Here is a 23,011-nt window from a genome sequence, read left to right as displayed (position 1 = left end):
TTCCACTCATTTATAATTCAGCAATTTCCTACCACGACATCTTCAATAAACTAGTTTATTACAACCCATTTTCAGCCACGTTTATACGGACCCAATTTCTGCAACGTTTTTACGGACCTTCAATTTCTTTTTCTAAACTACAAAGAGAAGTAAAACTTGATTATATGAAGATTAGCACTAAACGTGCATCGATTACAAAAGCGATCCATCAAATGATTTCTCCTCCTTTTCAGTTTCTTCAGCCTTTTTGTATGGTATATATCATTCTGCATCGATACTACCAGCCATTTCTACTTTCTATGATGGCTCTGGATATATTTAGTGTTGTCCAGCAATTACACTCACATTCGAGGAAGTACAATGCTTAAGATGGACCAAACATATTGAATCCTTAATCTGAAAAACTAAAACATTTTAATGAAAACCTCTCAAATAATCACTATAAAACTTAATATGAAGGCATAATAAAGTCGATTCCAAATTAAACACAGGAATATTTAAACAAGTAACAAGTCAAACAACACATGATAAAATGAGACTCCACAATTACTAATCCTAATGGAAATGCCTCAAGACAGAATTGGATCTTCAGTCTTCCTCTTCACCCTCATTCTCAGCAATGTTGAAATATCTCAACTCATAGACATTCCTGTCCTTGTTGGATGCAATCACCCGAAGCCAATCCCTCACATTGTGCTTTTTCAAGTACTTCTTGGTCAAATATTTCAGATACCTGAGAAAAGTTTTGATGAAATGAAAAAAATATAAGCAAAGGAAATTACTAGCACCCAAAGAAATTGGGTTACAAAGAAACGAGTTTAATTCATGCGGGGGATTAAGGGAAAACAAATTACAGCAAACTAAGCAAATGGACGGGAAGATTGAATTTTTCCACTTTAAACATTAAAAAGCAAAACCACACTATCACATACTTAATCACAATAACATCCCAAATCAAAACTGAGGCTTCACGCTTATTACCATTTTCTTCAAAAGACTCTCACAAGTCACAATATTGACGCTTACAGTGAGACATGATAGCAAGGCAATCCCTGTTGTGAACTCAAGGCAATATTTTCAAAATACAAACAGGATAGAGCGTACATACAACAGGTAAGCAATCTGACTATTCACAATATAAGCACTAAAAATAACACCTTTTGAATCGTACACGACTAAATAATACAAGCATACAAATAACTGAAGCACTTCACAACATTATTACCACATTCAGCATTAAACCCAATTACCAATCTTTCAGTACAAAAATTACTAACGCATATGCTAGAAAACTTGGTTGAAAAACCCAAAAACACATGAAGCTTTATGCTAAGTACTTTAGCACTTTTTCTTAATACGCTTATCTCAGTGTCAATAACAGGTTGCTAGATCTATTCTCTCTAAAATTTAAATATCTCAGCTAACTAAACAGTGACATAAACTAACCATGAATAACCACACGAAAAAAATACAGCCCCAAGATTTTGATAAATGCTATGGCGGGTTAAAAATCCACTCCCACGAAAGAAAACGCATACAAGAGCAGCATGATGAATAGGATATTAAAAAGAAAAAGAAGAATGAACCTTTTAGAGAAGTTGCTGTCAGAGGTAACGGTGATCTTGCTCTTCTCCCGTGTGACAGTAACGGAATCGCCGAGTGCACCGGCCTTGCCGCCGACCTTAATCCTCTCTTGAAGAAACTTCTCGAGAGAAGCAATGTCCATAATCTTGTCCTCAACAGGCTTCGCGCAATCGATCACGAAGCTAGCTCCCTTCTTCTTCCCCTTTGCTCCGCTCATTTTCGCTTCTCTCTCTCTCCCTCGGCCACACGCACAGTCTCTCTCCCTCGTGACGGTGATAAGCAGCAGGGGCACAAACACAGAGAAACTAATATAAACTAGGGTTTATGTCCTGTAAAACGGCAGCAACACCTGCCGTTTCAACTGTTTATTATAAGCCCAGTCCAAAATATTTGGGCAGAAAAAATTATTGTGGGCCGAGACCCAAAAAAGCAGGCCCAGTTGTGTAAAACTTTCCCCTCCCTTGCTGTTCTATTCTACACGCCTACGTGGCGACGGAGAGAAAATGGAAGAAAACTTGGACGGCGTCGCTCCGTGCTCCTCCCTCGCCGTCGAGGCTATTATTCGTGTCGGAGCGGTAACATCGTTTATTCCTCCTTGCTTCAATCGAAAATTAATAGAACTAATGAAAGAAACTCTGAATTGTTCTTCAGGCCGGTGCAATCTGGGGCTTGTGCTCTGGTCCCTACGACGCTCGTCAACAGGGTAATTTTCTTTTATACGTGGGTACTACTAATGCGGCTTTTTTCCTACTATGGATCCTCCTTCGATTTTCAATTGCTAATTCGTGACCATCCATTTATGTGTGCAGGTCTAACAGGCATTGCTAAAGCTTCTTTTGTGGTAAATGATTATTTTTTTTGTTGTTTATCAAATTTTCAAAAGCTGGTGGTAGGGTTTTTTGTGAGTTGATGACATATTTTGGGTTGCCAATATCAGGCAAACTCGGTTCGCAGTTTTGGGATTCGATGCGGTAATCTATCTATGCTCAAGATGTGTTTGGGCTGTGTAAGAATCCTATTGTGGCGTTAACGTTGCTTGATTTGGGGTTTTAGGGTTTGTAGCTGGCGTTTTCAGCATTACGCGATGCGGGGTTCAGAAATACAGGGGGCGGAATGATTGGGTTAGTTCACTCATTCTTTCTCTTGAGCCTTTTGCTTTAGTTACCAAATGATAAAGAAAATATTCAATCGCCATATGACGAAATATAGATTTTGTATTGGGCAATGCAAGTGGTGCCACAACACTACAGCGTAGCATTTTTCAATCATTGTAGACGTGTAATGAAGCTTAGATTTTGCTCTTTAATGATAGTGTCAGGAAATCGAGTGCATGCTTCTTGTAACGACAATGAATGATGATTTTATGCTTCTCTTGCTAGATGGGTTTATACGTTGCTTCAGTCATGCCAGTTGTGTTGATATATATAAATATCAACACTGCTTGGTGATGACCGAGAGCTTTCTCACAGTTTATAAATATCAAGATTTATGGTTTAGGGTTTAGATGCACTGGGATGTCTACAAAGACAATATACTCTAGTAACCAAAGACGAATGAGTATATGCAGAGATATGAATGTTCCTACCTATCCAGCCCATGTAGTCTAAAATTGGCAAAAAATATTAAGGTTGCACATGTACAATGCCTAGGTACATATTTTAGACACCTGCTCTCTTCTCATCCTTAATGAAGCTTAGACCTGTAATTTTTTCGACAATGCAAGACCTGTAATGTAGCTTGGACTTTGGTCTTTAAGGACAGTACAGAGAAATAGTATGTGTGCTTCTAAGAATGCCAATAAAAGGGCTCCGATTGGTTTAGACATTCCTTCAGTTTTGTCAGATGTTTAGATATCTGTAACTTATTCTTGGCTATACTTGATGGGCTGCCACAATACTGCTTCGTGCTGTCAGCATCTTCCCAGGTTAGCAATGTAGGAAACAGGATGTATACTTTCAAAGACACTCCATTCAAGTAAGCAAAGATGAATAGGTGTAGGCAGACAGATGAATATCCTATTCCGCCCAGGTAGTCCAAAATTGGCAAACAAATATTAGTGTCGCACATGTCCATTCTTCCTAGATACATACATATCCTGTGAGTATCTCGAGTTTTAACTTTATAAAATTTAGTTGATAGATACATTTGGGGTACTGCTTTATAGAACTTGCCTCACAAATACATAATTTTCCGAAGATGCAGTACCATGGTTATTTTCAATTGAAATGGTTGTGTTTCAATATTAACTCCAATGCTTCTGTTACTGTCTTACACATAATACTTCAATAATAAAATCCACAAGGACTATGCAGGTCTCACATTTCATATTCTGCTGCTCTTGCAAAGCTCTATTTTGTTATGGGTTTCACATTGCCTATATCTGGTCTCATATCCTCTGGTCTCACATTGCATTTGTTAACATCCTCTTATCGATTGTTCAAGTATGATCTTCCTGACCCATCAAAACAAAAATCGGTTGTGGCTCTAGTGTCTTTACAGGTAGAATCATACCACATCAATTTCAATATATAGGATGAAGTCGTGCACCCACCAAACGTTTTTAGGCTCTAGTAATTGATTACACAGTACCAAAGTCGTGTAGGGAGGCACGAGTTCAATAATATGCTGGAAATAACTGTGATGTGATGAACAATGTAAGAGGAACATGGTTCAATAATATGCTGGAAATTACTTTTAAATGTCCTCCTTTTCTTTTTAAATTTCCCCGACAGGTCAACGGTTTGATTGGTGGTGCTGTTGCTGGCGCCGCTGCTGCTGCTGGAACGCGAAATTGGACACAGGTGATTGGGATGGCTGGTTTGGTTTCTCTTTTCTGTGCTGCAGCCGACTATTCTAGAACATCTTAAAATACATAAGTAGCCTGGACAAAGAATATTAGAGACGTGTAATTTTCTCTAATGGCATCAACAGGCAAAATTCTGGTTTTTGGCAAATTTTGCATATTGTATATTTAGGAATGTATTCTATTGAAATTTTAGAAGATACCAAATTTTGTGGATTTAAAAAAAATTATGTTGAAGTATAACTACTTATCAGAATTTTCATAATAAAAAAAGAAGGTTAAATATGTTTTAGTCTTTAAATTATCATGCGATTTTAATTTTCGTTTCTCTCTAAAACTTTGATCAATTTTCATTTCTCTCTTTGTAAAATGTGTCATATTTAGTTTTTTCATGGTCAACGACAATAATTTTTTTCTCTGATGTGGTTAATAGTGTGCTATGTGTAAGATCAATTTTAATTTTATTTTTTATTGTAATTAAAATTAAAAGAAAAAACATTAAACTATAGGGTCAAAATTGGAAAGTCTTTTCTTCTTCGTGCATGGTTCATTCTCGTTAGGACACTCTTTCCTTCTCCATTTTTAATACAAGACCAACATCAAGTCTAACTGTCGTGCCACCTCTATCCAAAGCCACCATCTGCAAAGCTGACATCACCTTCACCCTACTTCACGTGACATCTTCCTCACTTCTAGATCCACAGCAGTGTCAACTAGCGAGCTTCCACCAACGAATCATGTGACTCCAAACAACCATTTTGCTTCACCTTTGTCATCACTATTTAGTTCAGATTTGCTGCATAAATCCTCCAAAAGCTCACAAAACCTTTGAATGTGGGCACCTAGAAAAAATTACAAATACCAGTTGATTACGCATGTAACAGCAACAACACGTTTATCTTCATAAATGTGATGACAAACATAGAGATAACAAACAGACAATAATAAAAAGTAAGATTTCTAGGAAACAAGCATGCACCAACCTTGAAGCTCAGTAGAATTAGGTGCTATAGATATTTTATCCCGTCTCTCTTTTTTAATTTCGATTGTTTAGAAGACAACGTGGAAATATCTTGCCATGCAATTTTGAAAAATTAAAAAAGAAAATCAAATATCAACTAACACTATAATATATAATATATTAATACATTTGTGGAAAAATTATCAAGCTGGCCACTATGTGTTGCATTATAGTCTTTCTGAGTCTGACTTGGGAAAAAAAATTGATTCCGATTACCTTTTTTTAGGTACTGCACTGCCAGAGATCTGCTCATTAAGAGGACCTGAGAAACTTGACCAATACAATAAACAATAAGCAAACATTAAATTATTTAATGGAAAGCCTAAAGAGCAAAGTAAAACATAAGTTTTAGGTGGAAAAGGTAAACAACTTTATAAGTTTGACATCACAAAAACAAATCACATTAGCCATCTTGAAAGGTACAAAAGGCAGTAATTTGTCAATATGAAATCAGACTTCATTCTATTACGACAGTTTCTCTTCATAATAAATCTCAACATGACTAAACTTTCCTAAGTGCAAAGAAATCACATCATCAATTTTTGTCACACTATTATAGAACAATGAGCAACAACAAGTCCATTAGATTTGAAACAAAATCCACATTAGTGATATTCGGGGCAGAAACCAAGCACTCTTTTAACTCCAGTGCTGTATTCAAATGCTTCAGGATTGCACTTGAGAACTTCATCATGGAGTTCTAAAGGCTCAACATATATATAAGGAACACCTTTGGCTTCATCTCTTAAATTCCTACATAAGAAAAAATTAAACAGAGTTGTATTAAATTCAATAATAAATACAATAGTTACAACATAATCAACATTGAAAATGATGGCAACAATATGTATCCCTATACTGAAACATCCAATTTTAACAAAACAAGAGAAATTGGACACGTGGAAACAGCTTGAATGAATGTCGTTTCTTACATTCAACCAAAATGTTCGAGTTCAATGATGCATATTTCTAAAAATGCTTGTTAACTTTAAAATTTTGAACTTTAGAGCATATGCAATCTTAGATTTTTTTTCTTTGGGATACAGATAAGACATAAAATATATGACCCAGTTAAAGAATTCATTGGACTGTAGATGTTACAAACAATCAGTGACTATTTCGGTTAGAATTATTTCAGTCGAAAATAATCATTAAATTACTCTTTCGTTCATATGAATGACTGCAATAAGCAATAGTTTGGTTTGTTGATTTGGGATTGATTCCATTGAAGATAAAACGGTTGTTCGGAGTCGCATGGTTTGCCGATAGGGTCTCGTAGGTTGACATTGTCGTGAATATTTGAGTGTTTGAGAAAAGAGAGAAAACAAGAACTCGAGAGAAAGGTGAAAAAATGTGAATGAATTCAAGAAAAAGTATTTTGGGTTACAGCGAAAGCAAACTATATATACAAAGAAAAAAGGAAAAACAGAAAAACAAACTATTCAAAAATACTATAACACTACAACCTAATGGTTTCCATGTTTCCACCGTTTGGTAGTATAAATCCGCTCGGCAACCTCACGCCTATAACCGTTCGATAGCCTTCAGTCATTTTGCCATCAGCCGTTCGGGAGCTTGGTAATCTTACTGTCTACAACCGTTGGGTAGTATAAAGCCACTCGGCAACCTCATGCCTATAACCATTCAGTAGCCTTCAGCCATTCTGCCATCAGCCGTTCGGGAGCTTGGTAACCTTATTGTCTACAACTGTTCTGTACTCTTCATCTCCCTTACCGCTCGGCATGTTCCTACTTTCTACCGTTCGGTAACAACGGAAGAAGCGATTTGTGAAGATCTCTATCACCCTCCCTCAAGATGAACATGGATATTATGCATGTTTAGCTTGGAAGTAATAGTGTTAAAAGGAGAAGGATAAAGAGATTTGGTGAAAACGCCCGCAACTTGATTGGTAGAAGACACATGGAGAAGCTTGATGAGATCATCTTGAAGCTTTTGTCTAGTAATGTGGTAGTCTATGTCTATATGTTTGGTTCTTTCATGAAAGGTGGGATTCTTGGCAATGTGAATAGCATAATTGTTGTCATAATAGACTGAGTAAGGAGTCGGACATGGTATATGCAGATCTTTTAAAAGATATTGCAACCATTGCAGTTCACAAGTTATAGAAGCTAAGGACCTGTATTCGGCTTCAGAAGAAGATTTGGAAATGGTGGTTTGTTTCTTTGACTTCCAAGAAATAAGAGCAGTTCCAAGTAAAACACAAAAAACAGAGATGGATCTTCTAGTGGTAGCACAAGTAGCCCAATCAGAATCAGAGTATGCATGAATGCAAAAGGAATTATCAGTAGCATATAATAGACCAGAACCAGGAGCATTCTTTAAATATCTAATGATCCTCATGGCTTGTTGCATATGAGGTTGGCGAGGAGTAGAAATAAATTGGCTAAGTTGTTGGACGGCAAAAGCAATGTCAGACCGCGTATTAGTGAGATAGAGTAATCGTCCAATAAGACGCCGGTAAGAAGAAGGATCTGTGAGAGGGATACTGTCATCAGCATGAAGTTTGACAGAAGGATCAGCAGGTGTGGGAGCAGGTTTACATCCTAACATACCAGCTTCAGAAATCAATTCAAGACAGTGTTTTCTTTGATTGATACATATTCCAGCTTGAGATCTAGCAATTTCGAATCCCAGAAAATATTTGAGATCTCCAAGATTTTTAATGTGAAACTTGCTGTGGAGATGATCTTTGACAGTAGTGATTTCAGACAAGTTATTTCCAGAAAGAAGGATATCATCAACATAGACCATAATAATGGTGATAGTAGAGGGAGAATGTTTGATAAATAAGGAGTGGTTGGCAAAGTTTTGTGTATACCCGATAGAAAGTAATTTTAATGTGAGTTTGTGATTCCAATTTTTTGTTGGCTTGTTTTAAACCATAAAGAGACTTTTGAAGCTTGCAAACAAGATCAAGAGTAGACGGACAAAGACCAAGGGGAGGCTTCATGTATATTTCTTCAGTTAAATCACCATGAAGAAAGGCATTGCCAACATCTAATTGATGAAGAAACCATTTGTTGATGGCAGCAAGAGCAAGAACAAGACGAACAATGGTGATTTTAACAACAGGGGAAAAAGTTTCATAGTAATCCGATCCTTCAGTTTGAGTGAAACCTCTTACCACTAAACGAGCTTTATATATGTCAATAGAGCCATTAGCTTTATGCTTGATACGATATACCCAACGACAGCTGATGGGTTTCTTACCAGCAGGGAGATTCACCAAAGTCCATGTTTGATTTCTTTCAAGTGCAGAAAGTTCAAAATTCATAGCCTGCTGCCAACATTCAAACTTGTTGGCCTCTTTAAAGGAAAATGGTTCAACAGAAATATTATGACAAAAAGAAGCATGGTTAGAAGAACAATTATCATAAGAAAGAAACAAATGCATAGGATACGGGGTAGTATGGGATGAGGTAATGCTAGAAGTAGTACCACAGTAGTAATGATCTAAATATTTAGGTCTAGTTTTGTTTTTAAGAGAAACTCTTTGTTCAACAGTAGGAAAAATGATACTATCAGAAGTATGATTAAAAGTGTTACTAGGTGGATAATTTGGGGCAGTGGAAACAAGGGTCAGATTTGGAAAATTAAAAAGAATAACATCAGAAATATCATCATGTGTAGGAGAGGAAGGTGAAGTTAAAGAAGTTTGATAGAGAAAAATATGTTCATGAAAAAGGACATTTCGTGAAACAATAGTAGAATGTGAATGCAAATCATACAACACAAACCCTTTGGTTCCAGATTTGTATCCAAGAAAAATGAATTTGTTGCTTCTGGAATCAAGTTTTGTGCGTCCTGCAGTAACAGAGCTGGAGTATGATAAGCATCCAAAAACTATCAGATTTGAAAAATCAAGTTTGATGGAATAAACTAGTTCATAAGGAGATTTATTTTGAAGAAAAGGTGTTGGCAGTCTATTAATAATATGAATGGCAAGCTTTATAGCATAAGACCAAAAAATGTTAGGAACTTTAGATTGAAAAAGAAGACATCGACAAACATTGAGAATGTGTTGATGCTTCCTTTCAACAATGCCATTTTGTTGGGGAGTAGCAACACAAGTAGTTTCATGAAAAATGCCTTTGGTGGAATAAAAATCATTAAGAAGAAATTCTTTTCCATTGTCAGATCTTATAATTTTAAGTTTACAAGAAAATTGGTTTTCAGTTAAAAGAATGAAGTTTTGAAGTAAAGATTTAACGTCAGATTTGTGTTTCAAAAGAAGAAGCCATGTGAAACAACTATAGTCATGAACAATGGTAAAAAAATATTTATATCCATCAATGGAAGTAATAGAAAGGGGGCCCTAAATATCAACATGAATGAGATGAAAGAAACAAGGAGATTTAGTTTTGCTAACGGAAAATTGAAGACGTTTTTGTTTTGCAAAAGCACAAGCATCAATAGATTGAAAAGAAATATAAGAATATTGAGAAACTAATGTTTGGAAAATTTTATTTGAAGGATGTCCAAGTTTCATGTGCCACAAATTGCAAGAATCACTAGACCTATTATGAAAAGCAGAATGAAAGACATTTAATTCTGAAGTACTTATGGTATTATTACTAAGAAGATAAAAGAGTCCTTGGTATTTCTTAGTTACTCCAATCGTCTGGTAAGTATCCATCTGCACAATGTGACAACTATTTTGATGAAAGACAATGAAAGAATTATTGGAATGTAACAGTTTAGAAATAGAAATAAGATGAACAAAGAAATTGGGAACAAATAGAGTATTGTACAAAACCAAATTGCCTAAAATAACAGTCCCTGAGAATTTAGCAGTAACAAAACTGTGATTTGGTAAGCGTATAGAAATAGGAGTGATAGGCTGGAAAGACTTAAAAAGAAATTTTGAAGAACATATATGATCAGTAGCTCCACTATCTATAATCCAAGAAGAAAAATTGGGTTTAGAAAAAGAACCTAATGACTGTGGAGTGCATTGATTGATGCTAGCCTCCCTAGGAGTAGGAGGTTGAGACTGTTTCAACAAGCCAAGAATAGCGTCATACTGTTCTTGAGAAAAATTGCATTGAACTTGGGTTTTATCAACAAAGGAGCCATTGGAGGTGTGTGAAACGCCATCAGTCAGGTTGGTAGAGGGATTGGAGAGAGCAGAATTCGGTTTGATGGTGGGTTTATAACCTTGAGGAAGGCCATAATTGATCCAGCAATTGTCAGAGGTGTTATTGGTTCTTTTGCAATGATCGCAGTATTTGGCACGACCACCAAATTTGGTGGTAGGTCCACGACCAAAAAACGCACCACGAGAGGTATTAGAAGTCTTGTTTTGGGGGTCTTGGAAATTGAAGTTAGCCATTGAATCTTGTGGAATTTGTGAGGAGGAATTATGAAATTCCCATTCTTGTTGAAGGACCAAAGAAAAGATTTTAGGGAGAGTCGGCATAGGTTCCATTAGCATAATTTGAGAACGGACTTGGGAAAATTCATCGTTTAATCCATGGAGAAACTTGATGACAGAATCATCGTTGCGCTCTTGTTGAATCTTGGTCAATAAGCCACAATTGCAAGGACAATTACAGGTGCAGACAAGAATGGTCTTATACAAAGAAAGTTCTTTCCAAATTATTTGAAGATGAGTATAATACTGAGAGACAGTAGAATCACCTTGTTTGTAAGATTGAAGTGCTTCTTGGAGATCAGCGATGCGAAACTTATCGCCATGAGAAAAACGTTGAAGGAGATCAGTCTAGATCTCGTACGCAGAATCCATCCACATAACAGATTGTTTGATGGGTAGATTCATGGAGCGCGTCAGCCATGAGATCACCATCTTGTTGCATCTTTTCCAGGCTTCATGAAGAACATCATTAGGAGGAGGGCAAGAAATGGTACCAAGAACGAATTTGTCTTTATTCTTGGTTTCAGGAGCGACAAGCATATCGTGCCTCCATTGTTGATAATTGGTGTCGGAGAGAGGAGGATTGACAAGTATTAGGGTTGGGTTCTCACCGGGATGAAGAAACAGAGGGTGGGCAGGATTAGAAAGATGATCGGTGGAAGAAATTGAGATAGCCATGAGAAGAGAACAGGAGATGAAGAAAGGGGGCAAAAGAAGAACCCTAATTATTTTCTTTCTTCTGATACTATGTGAGTGTTTGAGAAAAGAGAGAAAACAAGAACTCGAGAGAAAGGTGAAAAAATGTGAATGAATTCAAGAAAAAGTATTTTGGGTTACAGCGGAAGAAAACTATATATACAAAGAAAAAAGGAAAAATAGAAAAACAAACTATTCAAAAATACTATAACACTACAACCAAACGGTTTCCATGTTTCCACCGTTCGGTAGTATAAAGCCGCTCGGCAACCTCACGCCTATAATCGTTCGGTAGCCTTCAACCATTTTGCCATCAGCCGTTCGGGAGCTTGGTAAGCTTACTATCTACAACTGTTCGGTAGTATAAAGCCGCTCGGCAACCTCACGCCTATAACCATTCGGTAGCCTTCAGCCATTCTGCCATCAACCGTTCGGGAGCTTGGTAAGCTTACTATCTACAATTGTTCGGTAGTATAAAGCCGCTCAGCAACCTCACGCCTATAATCGTTCGGTAGCCTTCAGTCATTCTGCCATCAGCCGTTCTGGAGCTTGGTAACCTTATTGTCTACAATCGTTCGATACTCTTCATCTCCCTTACCGCTCGGCATGTTCCTGCTTTCTACCGTTCGGTAACAACAAAAAAAGTGTCTTGTTGATTTGGGATTGATTTCATTGAAGATAAAACGGTTGTTCGGAGTCGCATGGTTTGCCGATAGGGTCTCATAGGTTGACATTGTCGTGGATCTAAAAGTCAAGAAGACATCGCGTGAAGTAGGGTGAAGCTAGTGCCAGCTTTGTCGACCATGGCTTTGGGTAGAAGTGGCACTATTCTTGGACTTGATGTTGGTCATGACTATGTTGAAGATGAAGGAAGAAAGAGTGCCCCCACCAGAATGAACCCACATGAATAAAGAAGAAAAGACACTATTCTTACACTTTTAGAAGGATAAGGATGAGAATGGATCAAAATTTCGAAGATGAACGAAATCTAAAATCATACAATAACTTAGGGACTAAAAACATATTTAACTTTAGGATTAAAAACATATTTAATTTTAAAAAAAATAAGTTTTATAATCAAGACTAGTCTAGATTTTAATAAATTTATAATATTAAGATTTATATGATTAAAATAACATTGTTATAGATTTATAAGATTTGAAAGGATTAGTAAACATTTAAAATTAGAGTTTGCAAAAAAATTATATTAATGGTGATTAAGTTTGATAAACAAAATATAACTTTTTTTTCCTAACATTTTAAAAGATAATTGTATACAGTTTTATATTCTTTATTTATATTGATGAAACAATGTTTAGTATTTACCTGATTATTTATTTGTTGCATGGTGATTTCTTTATGTATTTGGGGGCACATGAAGTAATTATTCTGTAAAAATTATGTAGGGATTTATACATACTGATTTTACTTTCATGTAAAAATCATTATTTGAATTATCCCAAACATTGTATAAAGATATATGATTTTTACCTGGATGACATATATATATATATATATATATATATATATATATATTTTTTTTTTTTTTCTTTCTTTTTTACAGCGTATCTTTCATGTATTACATATTAATACATAATGAATTTAGTTCCGTATTAAAATGGCACATCTTCCCTTTTGATGATTCCGTTCGATGAAACAAGTTGCGATCCATTTTGCAAAGAGTATTATTATCTTATTGAAAATCAACGCATCTTTTATCCTAAACACACCTCTTGAAAGAATTTCCCATTCCTTCATTTTCCCTAATAAAAATTAACTTTGTAAACTTAAAATGTTTTTAAACAATCGAAATCATGACCGCACGGTAAATAAAAAAATAATTAATAGACTTAAAAAAGTAGAACTTTAGAGTCGTTTTATTCTGAAAAAATACAAAAAGAATGAGGAATTTTAGGTTTAAGAGTCTGTATAGGGAATGTTTAAGTAACTTACTTTGCTAGTCCAAAAACAATACTTTTAACTAAATGTGTAAAAAATAGACGTGATTTTCAAAATATTTATTTTCTCAAAAAATAAAATGAAAAAAAAAAAAACTCCACAAAAGAAAATAAATAAATATATATATATATATATATATATATATATATATATATATATATATATATATATATATATATATATATATATATATATATATATATATATATATATATATGGATCCGAAAAGGATTTATTTCATTTCATTTCTATGTATTATCACTCAAAATGGATTATATAGTTTTTTTTTTGTGAAAAAACTATTTCGAAAAACTGTCTGGAAATAGTTATAAATTATTTTGTATCTGGACGTTGACAATAATTGACCTTGATTATATGTATCACCATTTATAATGGAAATTGACCTTGATCATATGTATCACCATTTATAATGGAGAATGAGCGATCATGTAATTGCTTTTTTGGTGAAAACTATTTGAAAAAATTGTTTGAAAATGTTGGTTGATTTTTATTTTAAAGATTTTACATGTTTTATATTTTGGAATTATTTAAAAAAGAATGTCACAATATACAAGGAGTCGGACATATAAAAAACAAGTAAAGGATAAAATTAATTTTTTATTTTTTTTGGATAATTTGAAAATAGGTTTCACACGACTCGACCACACACATTAAAACAAGTTAATGATAAAACTAATTTTTTAATTTTTTTGATTTTTGAAGGTTACAACCTAGAGAGGATTACACGACATAAAAAGACATTAAAACAAGTTAATGATAAAACTAATTTTTTAATTTTTTTTATTTTGATTTTGTTTTTTTTTTATATTTTTGGATTATTTGGAGAAAGATAACCTAAGTTTGAAATTGGGGTTGAAAAAATGAAATAAGTATAAAAGAAAGTAATAAAAATAAAAGAGAGCACTTTGTCCTAATAAAAGAGATCATCTCCTCGTAATAAAAGAGATTCTTTGGAGTTCGATGCAAGCTTGCCAGATGCAGGTTTCTTCCAAGCTTCGTTCGTCTTCTCCAAACTAGGTCAATTAGACAATATTTTTCAAATTTCATCATATAACATCAAAGTGAGTCAAATAAAAACTTAATTTCAACTCAACCTATCAAATTTCATCACAACTTCATCATGAAGGCAAATCACAATACAATCATACAATTAACAATTACAATGTATCTATATCTTAAAAGTAATGCAAGTAGCTTCCTTTACCCGTGAGACAACTAAAATAACTTAAAGACAAAAATTCCCTTAAATGCACAAGAAGCTCTATTTATACTTAGAAACAACACAAACATGATCAAAACATACCATTAACATCAATGATCAGTAGAGATTCTTATAAAATACTCAAATATCACATGCAAGCAATAGAACTCACATGCAAAAAAAAAAAAAAAAAAAAAAAAAAAAAAAAAAAAACAGACAAACCAAAAAAATGTAGAAAATCAACTTACTCAAATGGAGAAACTGATCAGTTAGAACTGGAGAACTCATCGTGAAGATACTATAGTAGTATTCAATCTTCAAATAAAAGGACGGAGAGTGAGAAACTTAAAAAAAAATATAGACTCTAGGAAAATGATTTATAAAGATGATATTTTTTTAAATAATGAAATTAGTTTATAAACTTCTATTTATACTTTAGCTTTTTAATATTAAAATAATCAAACATTACCGTTTTAAACACATTATTAATTTTTAAATACCATTTTTTAAACCTTTACAATTTCTTTCCATTAAAAAAATGTTTTGAAAACAAAATTATAAATATGTTTATTAGAAATGTTTTATTCACGTTAAAATATTTTCAATATTTTCTAATTTAACAGTGAATTATATTTAAAATTAGAATATACATATTTCAAATTAAGTATTAGGCATTGAACGTAAATACTAAATATTTGATAACATTTTTAACATTAAGCTTTTAATATTGATAATTAAATACCGGATTTCAAATAAAAAATATTAAGTACTAATTAGTTATTCAATTTTAAAGACAAACTATTACATATTAATTACTAATCATGAAATGATAAATATTAAAATAAAATTATTAAAATTTAATTACTAAATAATAAATATTAAATGATAAATAAATAATACCAAATACTGAATGTTAATCGCTAAATATTAAATAGTAAAAGTAGCGTTTATTAAATATTAAATTTGTAAAACTGAATTTAAAAGTATGAAATATTTTATTTGAATATTAGATTATGGAATGAAAAGTAATAAAAATTGTGGTGATAAATATATTTATTAGATATTTTTAATTTTAATTATACGAGTGTATAATTATATGGCTTTATATTCGAAGTATAAAAAAGAATTATTAGTTAAAGTATGAAATAAAATATTTAATAAATGAATTTATCATATAAAGTTTTAATACTCATCTGGAACAACAAAAGTGCAATTAATAACTTGATCGGGAATGGGCTCTCAAATGGCAAAAGTCCTACCTATTTTCCTTTTTTTTTTCAATTAAAAAAGAGATAAGTTGCAGCCTGCTTCACACAAAACTTTTCTGCATCACATTTGAATGGGTGGTAACTACGATTAATTAATAAAACAAAACTAGTCTTTTGCTCCTGTCATAATTAATTATGGAATCTTTTTAATAATGTTCTTTAACCTTTGTTTACTTTGCTTTAGTCTATTTACTGTTTGCAGGGGTGGAACGACATGAATTTGTGCTGAAAGTATAATGGACCCGGGGTAAAAAAATTCATTATTTACATATATAGCTGATTATGACTTTTTGTATTTAATAGTATTAATAATAATAAAAAAATTACTAATAACAAATAAAATCATCTTTCTTTTTACTCATTTTTATTCTTTTTCAAATCATCTAAACAATTCTAATTTTCACTCTTTTTTTGTTTTCTTTTGTATTCCCTTCGTTTCTTTTCTTTAGTACTCTAAATTTCTTTCGCACCATAAAAATAGAGTATGCATTAGGGTCTTTTTTTCCTCCTCTGCACTCCTTTTTAGAAACCATGCAATCTGCTGTCAAAACTATCTTGGCTGATTGTCATTTTTTCTCAATAGATACTTCAGACTAATATCTTCTCGCGTACTATTCTTTGAGAATTAATTATATAGCCAAAATTGTATTTTCAGCAAAACAAAGCATTAACATCATAGAAAAAAATCAATAAAATAATTGAGCAAGTCATAAAACACTATCCCAACAGGAATTGTATAAACCACCACTGAACAGTTTTGATTTCAATAATTGTTCCTAGAGGTGCATAAATTGAGCTTGGCTTTGCGTGTGGGCTCCTCGGCAGCACTAGTCCTCTTCCGGGGGAGGTGAAAAAGTGAAGATCATACATTTCCTTTTTGTCACCGCAGCAAAGCCTTATTTTTTTGCCTTGGCAAATCTGAGGCAACGGTACTTTTCACCACTTACAGTAATTTCAAGAGCTCCATCTTGGTTATCTTGATTTGACGCAGTTCCCATCAACACACTTTTCTCTTTCTCCAGATTGTCTCTCTCCATCTTCAGCCTTGCTTCTTGTCGGGCAATCTCAGCCTGGAACATTAAAAAATTAAGGACAGTGAGGATGTCTGATTTTTTGTTCTTTAATTGCAAGGTCATAAATGGAAATTTTATACAATAGATATTTGTTTGGTAAATAGAAATATTGTTAGAATGTTCGGTCAATTTCAATCCTTTTTGTTTCATATTCCCAAATGCAACAATATTAATGTAGCACACATTTTCACAACGTAAAATAGGGCACTGAATGATATAACACATCTTCACAAAAACATAAACTAGGTCCCAGGAACGTGTCTGAAACATGTTATCAGTCATTAAAGACGTAAAAAGAAGTTTGGTGTAGAGTAGAAATGCCTGAAAAATATAACGCTCTAGTCTAAGGAAGAAACATTTTGCAGAGGGGCTTCTCTGGGTGCCAACTGATGAATTGATTGCAAGAACAACATTCACTAAATCAATAGGCCAAAGGCATACTCCTAGGGCAAAGGAATTTCAAGATCTCATATAAAGGTCATGATTCAGATTTTAGATACTTATTGAGGATCTCACATTAACTAAAAATAAGGTTAAATAAACTGTAAATCTCACTTTACAAGTCAATTTTATGGGGTTGAGTTATTTATAACCACACTTTCTAAAATGATATCAAAGTCATTCCAAGATGTTATGTTATCTGTTATAGGACTCACCCACAAATATTTAATTTTTCACTTGAAATGTTCATTCTTTGATGTGAGGAATGTGTCAAAGATCTCATATGGACTAGAGAAAAAAAATCAAATAATAGTAACTAAAACCTTACAAGTCAGCTATTTAAGTTACTGCTTAACCCTTTTTTGCAATTCTAACACTCTTTATTCTGCTTCTTGCAACCATGAAGCAAAAGTTTTAGGGATTGTTGTTTTTATTTAGATTTGTTCCAAAATATTAATTTAGTCATAACTCCTACTAAGGGGTTTATCATGTGTCAAACACAGAAATTTGGGGGATGAAAAGCTTCATTTATTCAGATTGTGTGATACATAAAGAATCATTTCTCCGAAAACTGTTCATGATTAAAAGCCACTTTGCTTTCTTTCTTCAGTTTCAGAAGCATTAGACTAAAATTCGACAATATCAATGTATCTGGTACAAAATAATCAACCTCACATTGTTCTAGTTAAAGAATCACTTCCTTGTATAATTTCAAGTGCCTAAAGGCCAGTTTGCTTCCTTTCTTCAATTTCAGAAGCAGTTCACTGAAATTGCATCAATATCAATATATCATCAACTTCAAATTAATCTACTGCATTTCACTTTGCCAATTATTCACCAAAACAAGAGATGCAAGCTCACAATTTAGAAATTGGGAAAATAAAATGAAATGCTACATCGTGACCAAATGTAGGTCATATGTCACATAACAGGATTCCTGTCAAAAGTCAAGTGAAATTGGCATTGCCACATTGCTATCACAGATCTTGCATATAAATACCAGAGGAGCCTAGCAGAAAATTTAGGAAAGGGTACAAATACTAAGACAAAAATCTAATAACGACTTGTTTAAAAAATTATGTACTTTTAGACGAATAGAAAACTACCTAGTAATTTAAGCCATAATTCATGCAAAGCCATTTCAATGCCCCGTAGAAGTGTAAAACACAGTTAACATTCCCATTTTTTTGTTTATATTTAGACATTGAGAACTACCTACCTAAAAATATAAGCCATAATTCATGCACAGCCATTTCTATGCTCAGCTGATAAAAGGAAGTTAACCAGAGTTTTACCAATAAAACTAAACTAGGAACAACAGTATTCTTTCACTTCATCTGATCAACCATAATCAGTATTTTACAACCATTGACATCTTTTATTGATTATTGTGCAAAGTACTACTAGAGTCTAGCAGCAACAGTAACAAAATAATTTGGGTTCAACTTCCTCAGATGTTCGCATAACAAAGACAATTATTATATGTAAAAATTATCAGAAGCTTAGCTATGGGGAGTGTCCCAATGACACAGGTCAGGCTGTAGGACACATACTATAAACCCTGTAATGCAGTTCATCCCCTTCCCTATAGACTTACTCCAATGCCCACCTTTGTAGTCAGTCCTCACTTGAACCAAAAACAAAAGTTGAGAGGAAGTCTATAGTTATTCATCATGTATATGGATATCCAATATGGATTAGAAATATAGCCAAATTATGATTTATAAGCCAGTGCAAACTTCACCTTACCAAACTAGTTTTATGAGATTGAGTTAGACTTAAATTTCACTTTCTTAAGATAGAGTATTAAAGTAATGTAGAGCCTATCCTACTCAAGTTTAATCCCACACGCTTGAGATGTTCAGTTCTCGACATGTGAGAGTGTGTTAAAGAGCCTACATAGATTAGATATAAGATCAAATTATAGTAAATAAGTAAACATAAATCTCACCTTAAAAATCAGTCATGTGAGTTTAAGTTAGGGTTAGACTTCGCTCTCTCAAAATGGTATCGGAGTTACTCATAGTCTATGTGAAAGGAAATGTAGAATGCACATTACAACCATGGTTGTCAAACTTTTAAGTAAATTCTTATGATTCCAGGTAGGCCAAACGAGTTAATTATCCATTAAAAAACATTAAACTTGAGAAAACTCTGAAATCAAGAAGTGAGTTTGAAATCATAAGTAATTTTAGCCCTCATATTGACCCCACAAAATGTTTCACTGGAAACTCAAATTAATTGAAGAAATTAACTCCCTTTTAGAATGTTATCACTTTAATAAGTTGAGTTTTTATAAAGTTATATATGATTTGATCGGTTATGTAGTTTGATCTTATTTAGTACTAATGTATTATCAAACTTTATTATTATGATTTCTATTTTGCTTTATTATGAAGTTAAAATGTTAAATTATTGATGCGATAAAAGAGTATTTTATTAATAGGTCTTTTCAATATTATCTTTTGGAAGAACACAACGTTCAATTTTACAGGTCAAAATTTGAGAAGCTCCGTGATTAACAAAGAGGGTATTTGCATAAACGTTGCACTTAGTTGGCTGACGTTCCAAGGCTTCAGTTACTGAGAAGTAACAAACTGTATCTTTGAAATGAACGTGTGTTTGAGACCTTCACACAGGAAAAACAACAACCACACAGACTCTCAAACTTCACAACCTCTATTACAACAGCAATAGTCTTATCCCACTAGGAGAGAGCACATTAAAGTAAGAAGAATTAAAAAGATTACAAATTTGAGAGAAATGGGTAATCAGTAGATACCTCTCGACGAGAAAGATCAGCCTTCCAAGCAGCCTCACGTTCCGCAACCTCACGTTCACGTTCTTCAATGTAACTTTGCATCTCTCTATCCTTCATGATCCTATCCTGAATATCAGCATCCAACGCTTCCTGCAACTCCTGGACAAATTTATCTACCACTGCCTTTATTCGGAGAGACATCTTGTGCTGAAACCCCAATCTGAGAGAGCACACAAATCCAAAATAATCTTTCTATATCCAATTACTCAATTTCATAAATGAAATTTGTAACACCCCAATTTCAGGTGTTACGAAAAAACGTGATAAAGTCAAAATTTCAAAAATCAATTAAAAAGAGGACTTATTACTTGAAATATAAATTATAAAATAATACAATAAAAAGTCGTCAAATGAATCCGAAAGTCTTATTCAAAACAATAATTGACAAAATTCCCCTTTTTAATCTTCCTCACCCTCTCGTCACTCCTACACAACATATGTAACAACGACATCATCACCTGCTCCCATATAGCACAAACGTTATACGATTATCGCAGCACACAAACAATAGGGTGAGCTAACAGTAATAACATAGAGAAATAAGAGCATGCAAAACAATTAACAAAGAAATAACTCTCCAAATAACAATTAGTGACTAAAACACGATCACTCATGACTTCATGCTCTTAGCGATCTATTCTCAACTCTTCTAACACTCTAATATCCACAACAGGGTGGTCAAGTCATCCTGCCATCACAGTACCAAACCTGTCTCCCCTATTTCTCAAGGACTTACAAGTAACAACTTCGATGAATCTCACACCAAACACTGTACTTAGCAACGAGCCAGAGCTAAGGGACGAAACATCTTTTCCCTCCTCACTGCCTCACATAGACAAAAAGGTGCAACACTCGAACCCAACTCTTCCACTACCTTGCACAGGCGAAGAGAGTCTCTTTCCACTACATCGCACAGGCAAAAGAAAGACCTTTAACACTCACGGGAATTTACAAAACCTCATTAATGACCACTTTATACTCACGTACAATGACAAAAGTAGCACACTAGCTATCTCATGACTCACTGGCACTCACCACAACCAGCTATAACGATACCGATTATACCCTTGGACTCGGACAACCCCTACCATCATACATCACACAAGGACAGCCAAACAGACTTATTCTCACACCAGTCAAGCTAGCTTTAACAATCAAACAACCACAATATATAAGTGGAGCAACGTAAGCGATCAATACGCCAGAACTTCCGAGTACATAACACCACGTAATCATACTAATGCAATCAAACAGAATGTGAATCAATCATCACATAAGGTCAGACAGAATAAAGTATAACATATATTTACAGCCAAGGTCACAAGCTCCTCACGAAATTCAATTCCTTCACAGCCAAGAAGATAACATATATTAACCCAAATCAGGGCAAAATAAAGTATCAACTGGTACCAACCTTTCACGCATTATTGCAACCCAAATTAGAACACACAGAATATCCAATTATTATAAGCATTGCAGTTCAAATTGCAATTAGCTCTCAGAATACAGCAAAAAGTGGAAACAATAATAACAAAGGCAGCACCATATCAAAAACAGAGCATGAATTCAAAATCATAGATTATCAAGAAAACTGTATTTCATCATCAATCACATATTCGTGCAATTATCAACACAACAAACAAGTTAGCTCCCCCATACCTGGTTCGATTTCCCGCACGATAAAACTCTCCTCGCGAATTCTCTAAACCTCCCATGCTCAACCTTCACTTTCTCATTGGCTCACGATTATCTTTGTTTTCTCCCTGCCTTACTCACCTTTCCCAGCCTCTATATACTCGCTCACCGTGCTTGCCCTCAAAACCCCTGAAATCCCTAAATATTTCCCCAATTTACTCTCAGAATAACCCTCTTGCGATACGGCATTTTTAAAAAACTCGATCAACCCTTTCCATTCTCGACTCTCACTCACTGTTGTTTTCTCCACGAATCATGCACGTTAAGGGTTGGGTATTGAATACTCTCCCTTCCTCTCTCTTACCACGACTCCCTCTTCCCCAAACCCTAAGTCTTCAGAAAAGCAAATAAAAAAAGAGGGTTGGGTTTCTCTCGGTTCAGAAGAAGAAATAAAAAGAAAATAAAACCCTTTTTGGTTCCCCGCAGCTCTCACTCACTGCTGTTTTCTCCACAAATCACGCACGTTCTCTTCCCCAATTTGAATGACCTAATGAGAGAATAGCTAAAAAAATTTAAAATCAATTTAGAAAAGAAAAGAATAGGAAGGTTCGGAGCTGTGAGATCAATCTCATATTGAGGCAAAACAGAGCACAGTGGTTGTGCAATGCTTCCGACTAGAGATTATGTCAATGCAAACAGCGGTGCAGCCAATGGTTTAGAGAAACTTAGACAGCACAACACAGGTTGACGGTGGAGCTCGACCTGAACGAAGCAGACGATTGCGGTGGCCTTAAATTGAACAGAACCGTGTAGACCTGAGCTCGACCTGAACTTTATTTCAACCCTTATTCCATTTTTCATAATTTTGTCTCACTAGAATCTATGTCATACAAGTTAGCTTGAACTCATTTACCACCTACCCAAAACAGATTGAAAAATATACTGGTACCTATTATTTCCAAGTTTAACTAATTTAGCTACGTTAATCATTTCAATCAAAATATAACAGTACATACAATCCTTCTTATATAGTTAAGTCTAACACATGTTCATTCATATGTTTCACGTCTCATAGCATATATCTTTTTCATCA

At 34.1% G+C, this 23,011-nt stretch overlaps 3 protein-coding genes across 4 annotated transcripts; 1 reads left to right on the top strand and 2 right to left on the bottom strand.

Annotated features, from left to right (window-relative positions):
- Positions 1–412: 412 nt before the first annotated feature.
- On the bottom strand, positions 413–1,885 carry LOC108345968 (60S ribosomal protein L22-2). The gene is made up of 2 exons (XM_017584847.2): positions 1,587–1,885; positions 413–733 (listed from the first exon to the last, which is right to left on the bottom strand). Exons 1-2 carry the CDS (start codon positions 1,799–1,801, stop codon positions 589–591), a joined length of 360 nt encoding a protein of 119 aa, XP_017440336.1. The 5' UTR covers positions 1,802–1,885; the 3' UTR covers positions 413–588.
- Positions 1,886–1,937: 52 nt separating this feature from the next.
- On the top strand, positions 1,938–4,670 carry LOC108345967 (outer envelope pore protein 16-4, chloroplastic). Of its 2 annotated transcripts, none has more exons than XM_052875340.1 (6): positions 1,938–2,159; positions 2,236–2,287; positions 2,394–2,425; positions 2,522–2,555; positions 2,638–2,705; positions 3,897–4,310. In XM_052875340.1, exons 1-6 carry the CDS (start codon positions 2,088–2,090, stop codon positions 4,029–4,031), a joined length of 393 nt encoding a protein of 130 aa, XP_052731300.1. In that variant the 5' UTR covers positions 1,938–2,087; the 3' UTR covers positions 4,032–4,310. The 2 variants fall into 2 exon arrangements, with proteins under 2 accessions (XP_052731300.1, XP_017440335.1); XM_017584846.2 differs by lacking the exon at positions 3,897–4,310 and adding an exon at positions 4,317–4,670 and having other exon boundaries at positions 2,001–2,159.
- Positions 4,671–16,626: 11,956 nt separating this feature from the next.
- Positions 16,627–22,465, bottom strand: LOC108345864 (uncharacterized). The gene is made up of 3 exons (XM_052875339.1): positions 21,943–22,465; positions 20,245–20,443; positions 16,627–17,018 (listed from the first exon to the last, which is right to left on the bottom strand). Exons 1-3 carry the CDS (start codon positions 21,996–21,998, stop codon positions 16,845–16,847), a joined length of 429 nt encoding a protein of 142 aa, XP_052731299.1. The 5' UTR covers positions 21,999–22,465; the 3' UTR covers positions 16,627–16,844.
- Positions 22,466–23,011: the final 546 nt, after the last annotated feature.

This window comes from Vigna angularis, chromosome 3 (assembly GCF_016808095.1).
Source record: "Vigna angularis cultivar LongXiaoDou No.4 chromosome 3, ASM1680809v1, whole genome shotgun sequence".
Classification (NCBI taxonomy): domain Eukaryota; kingdom Viridiplantae; phylum Streptophyta; class Magnoliopsida; order Fabales; family Fabaceae; genus Vigna; species Vigna angularis.
Note: the sequence above shows the minus strand (reverse complement) of the source record. Positions and strands in the feature narration are given on the sequence as shown.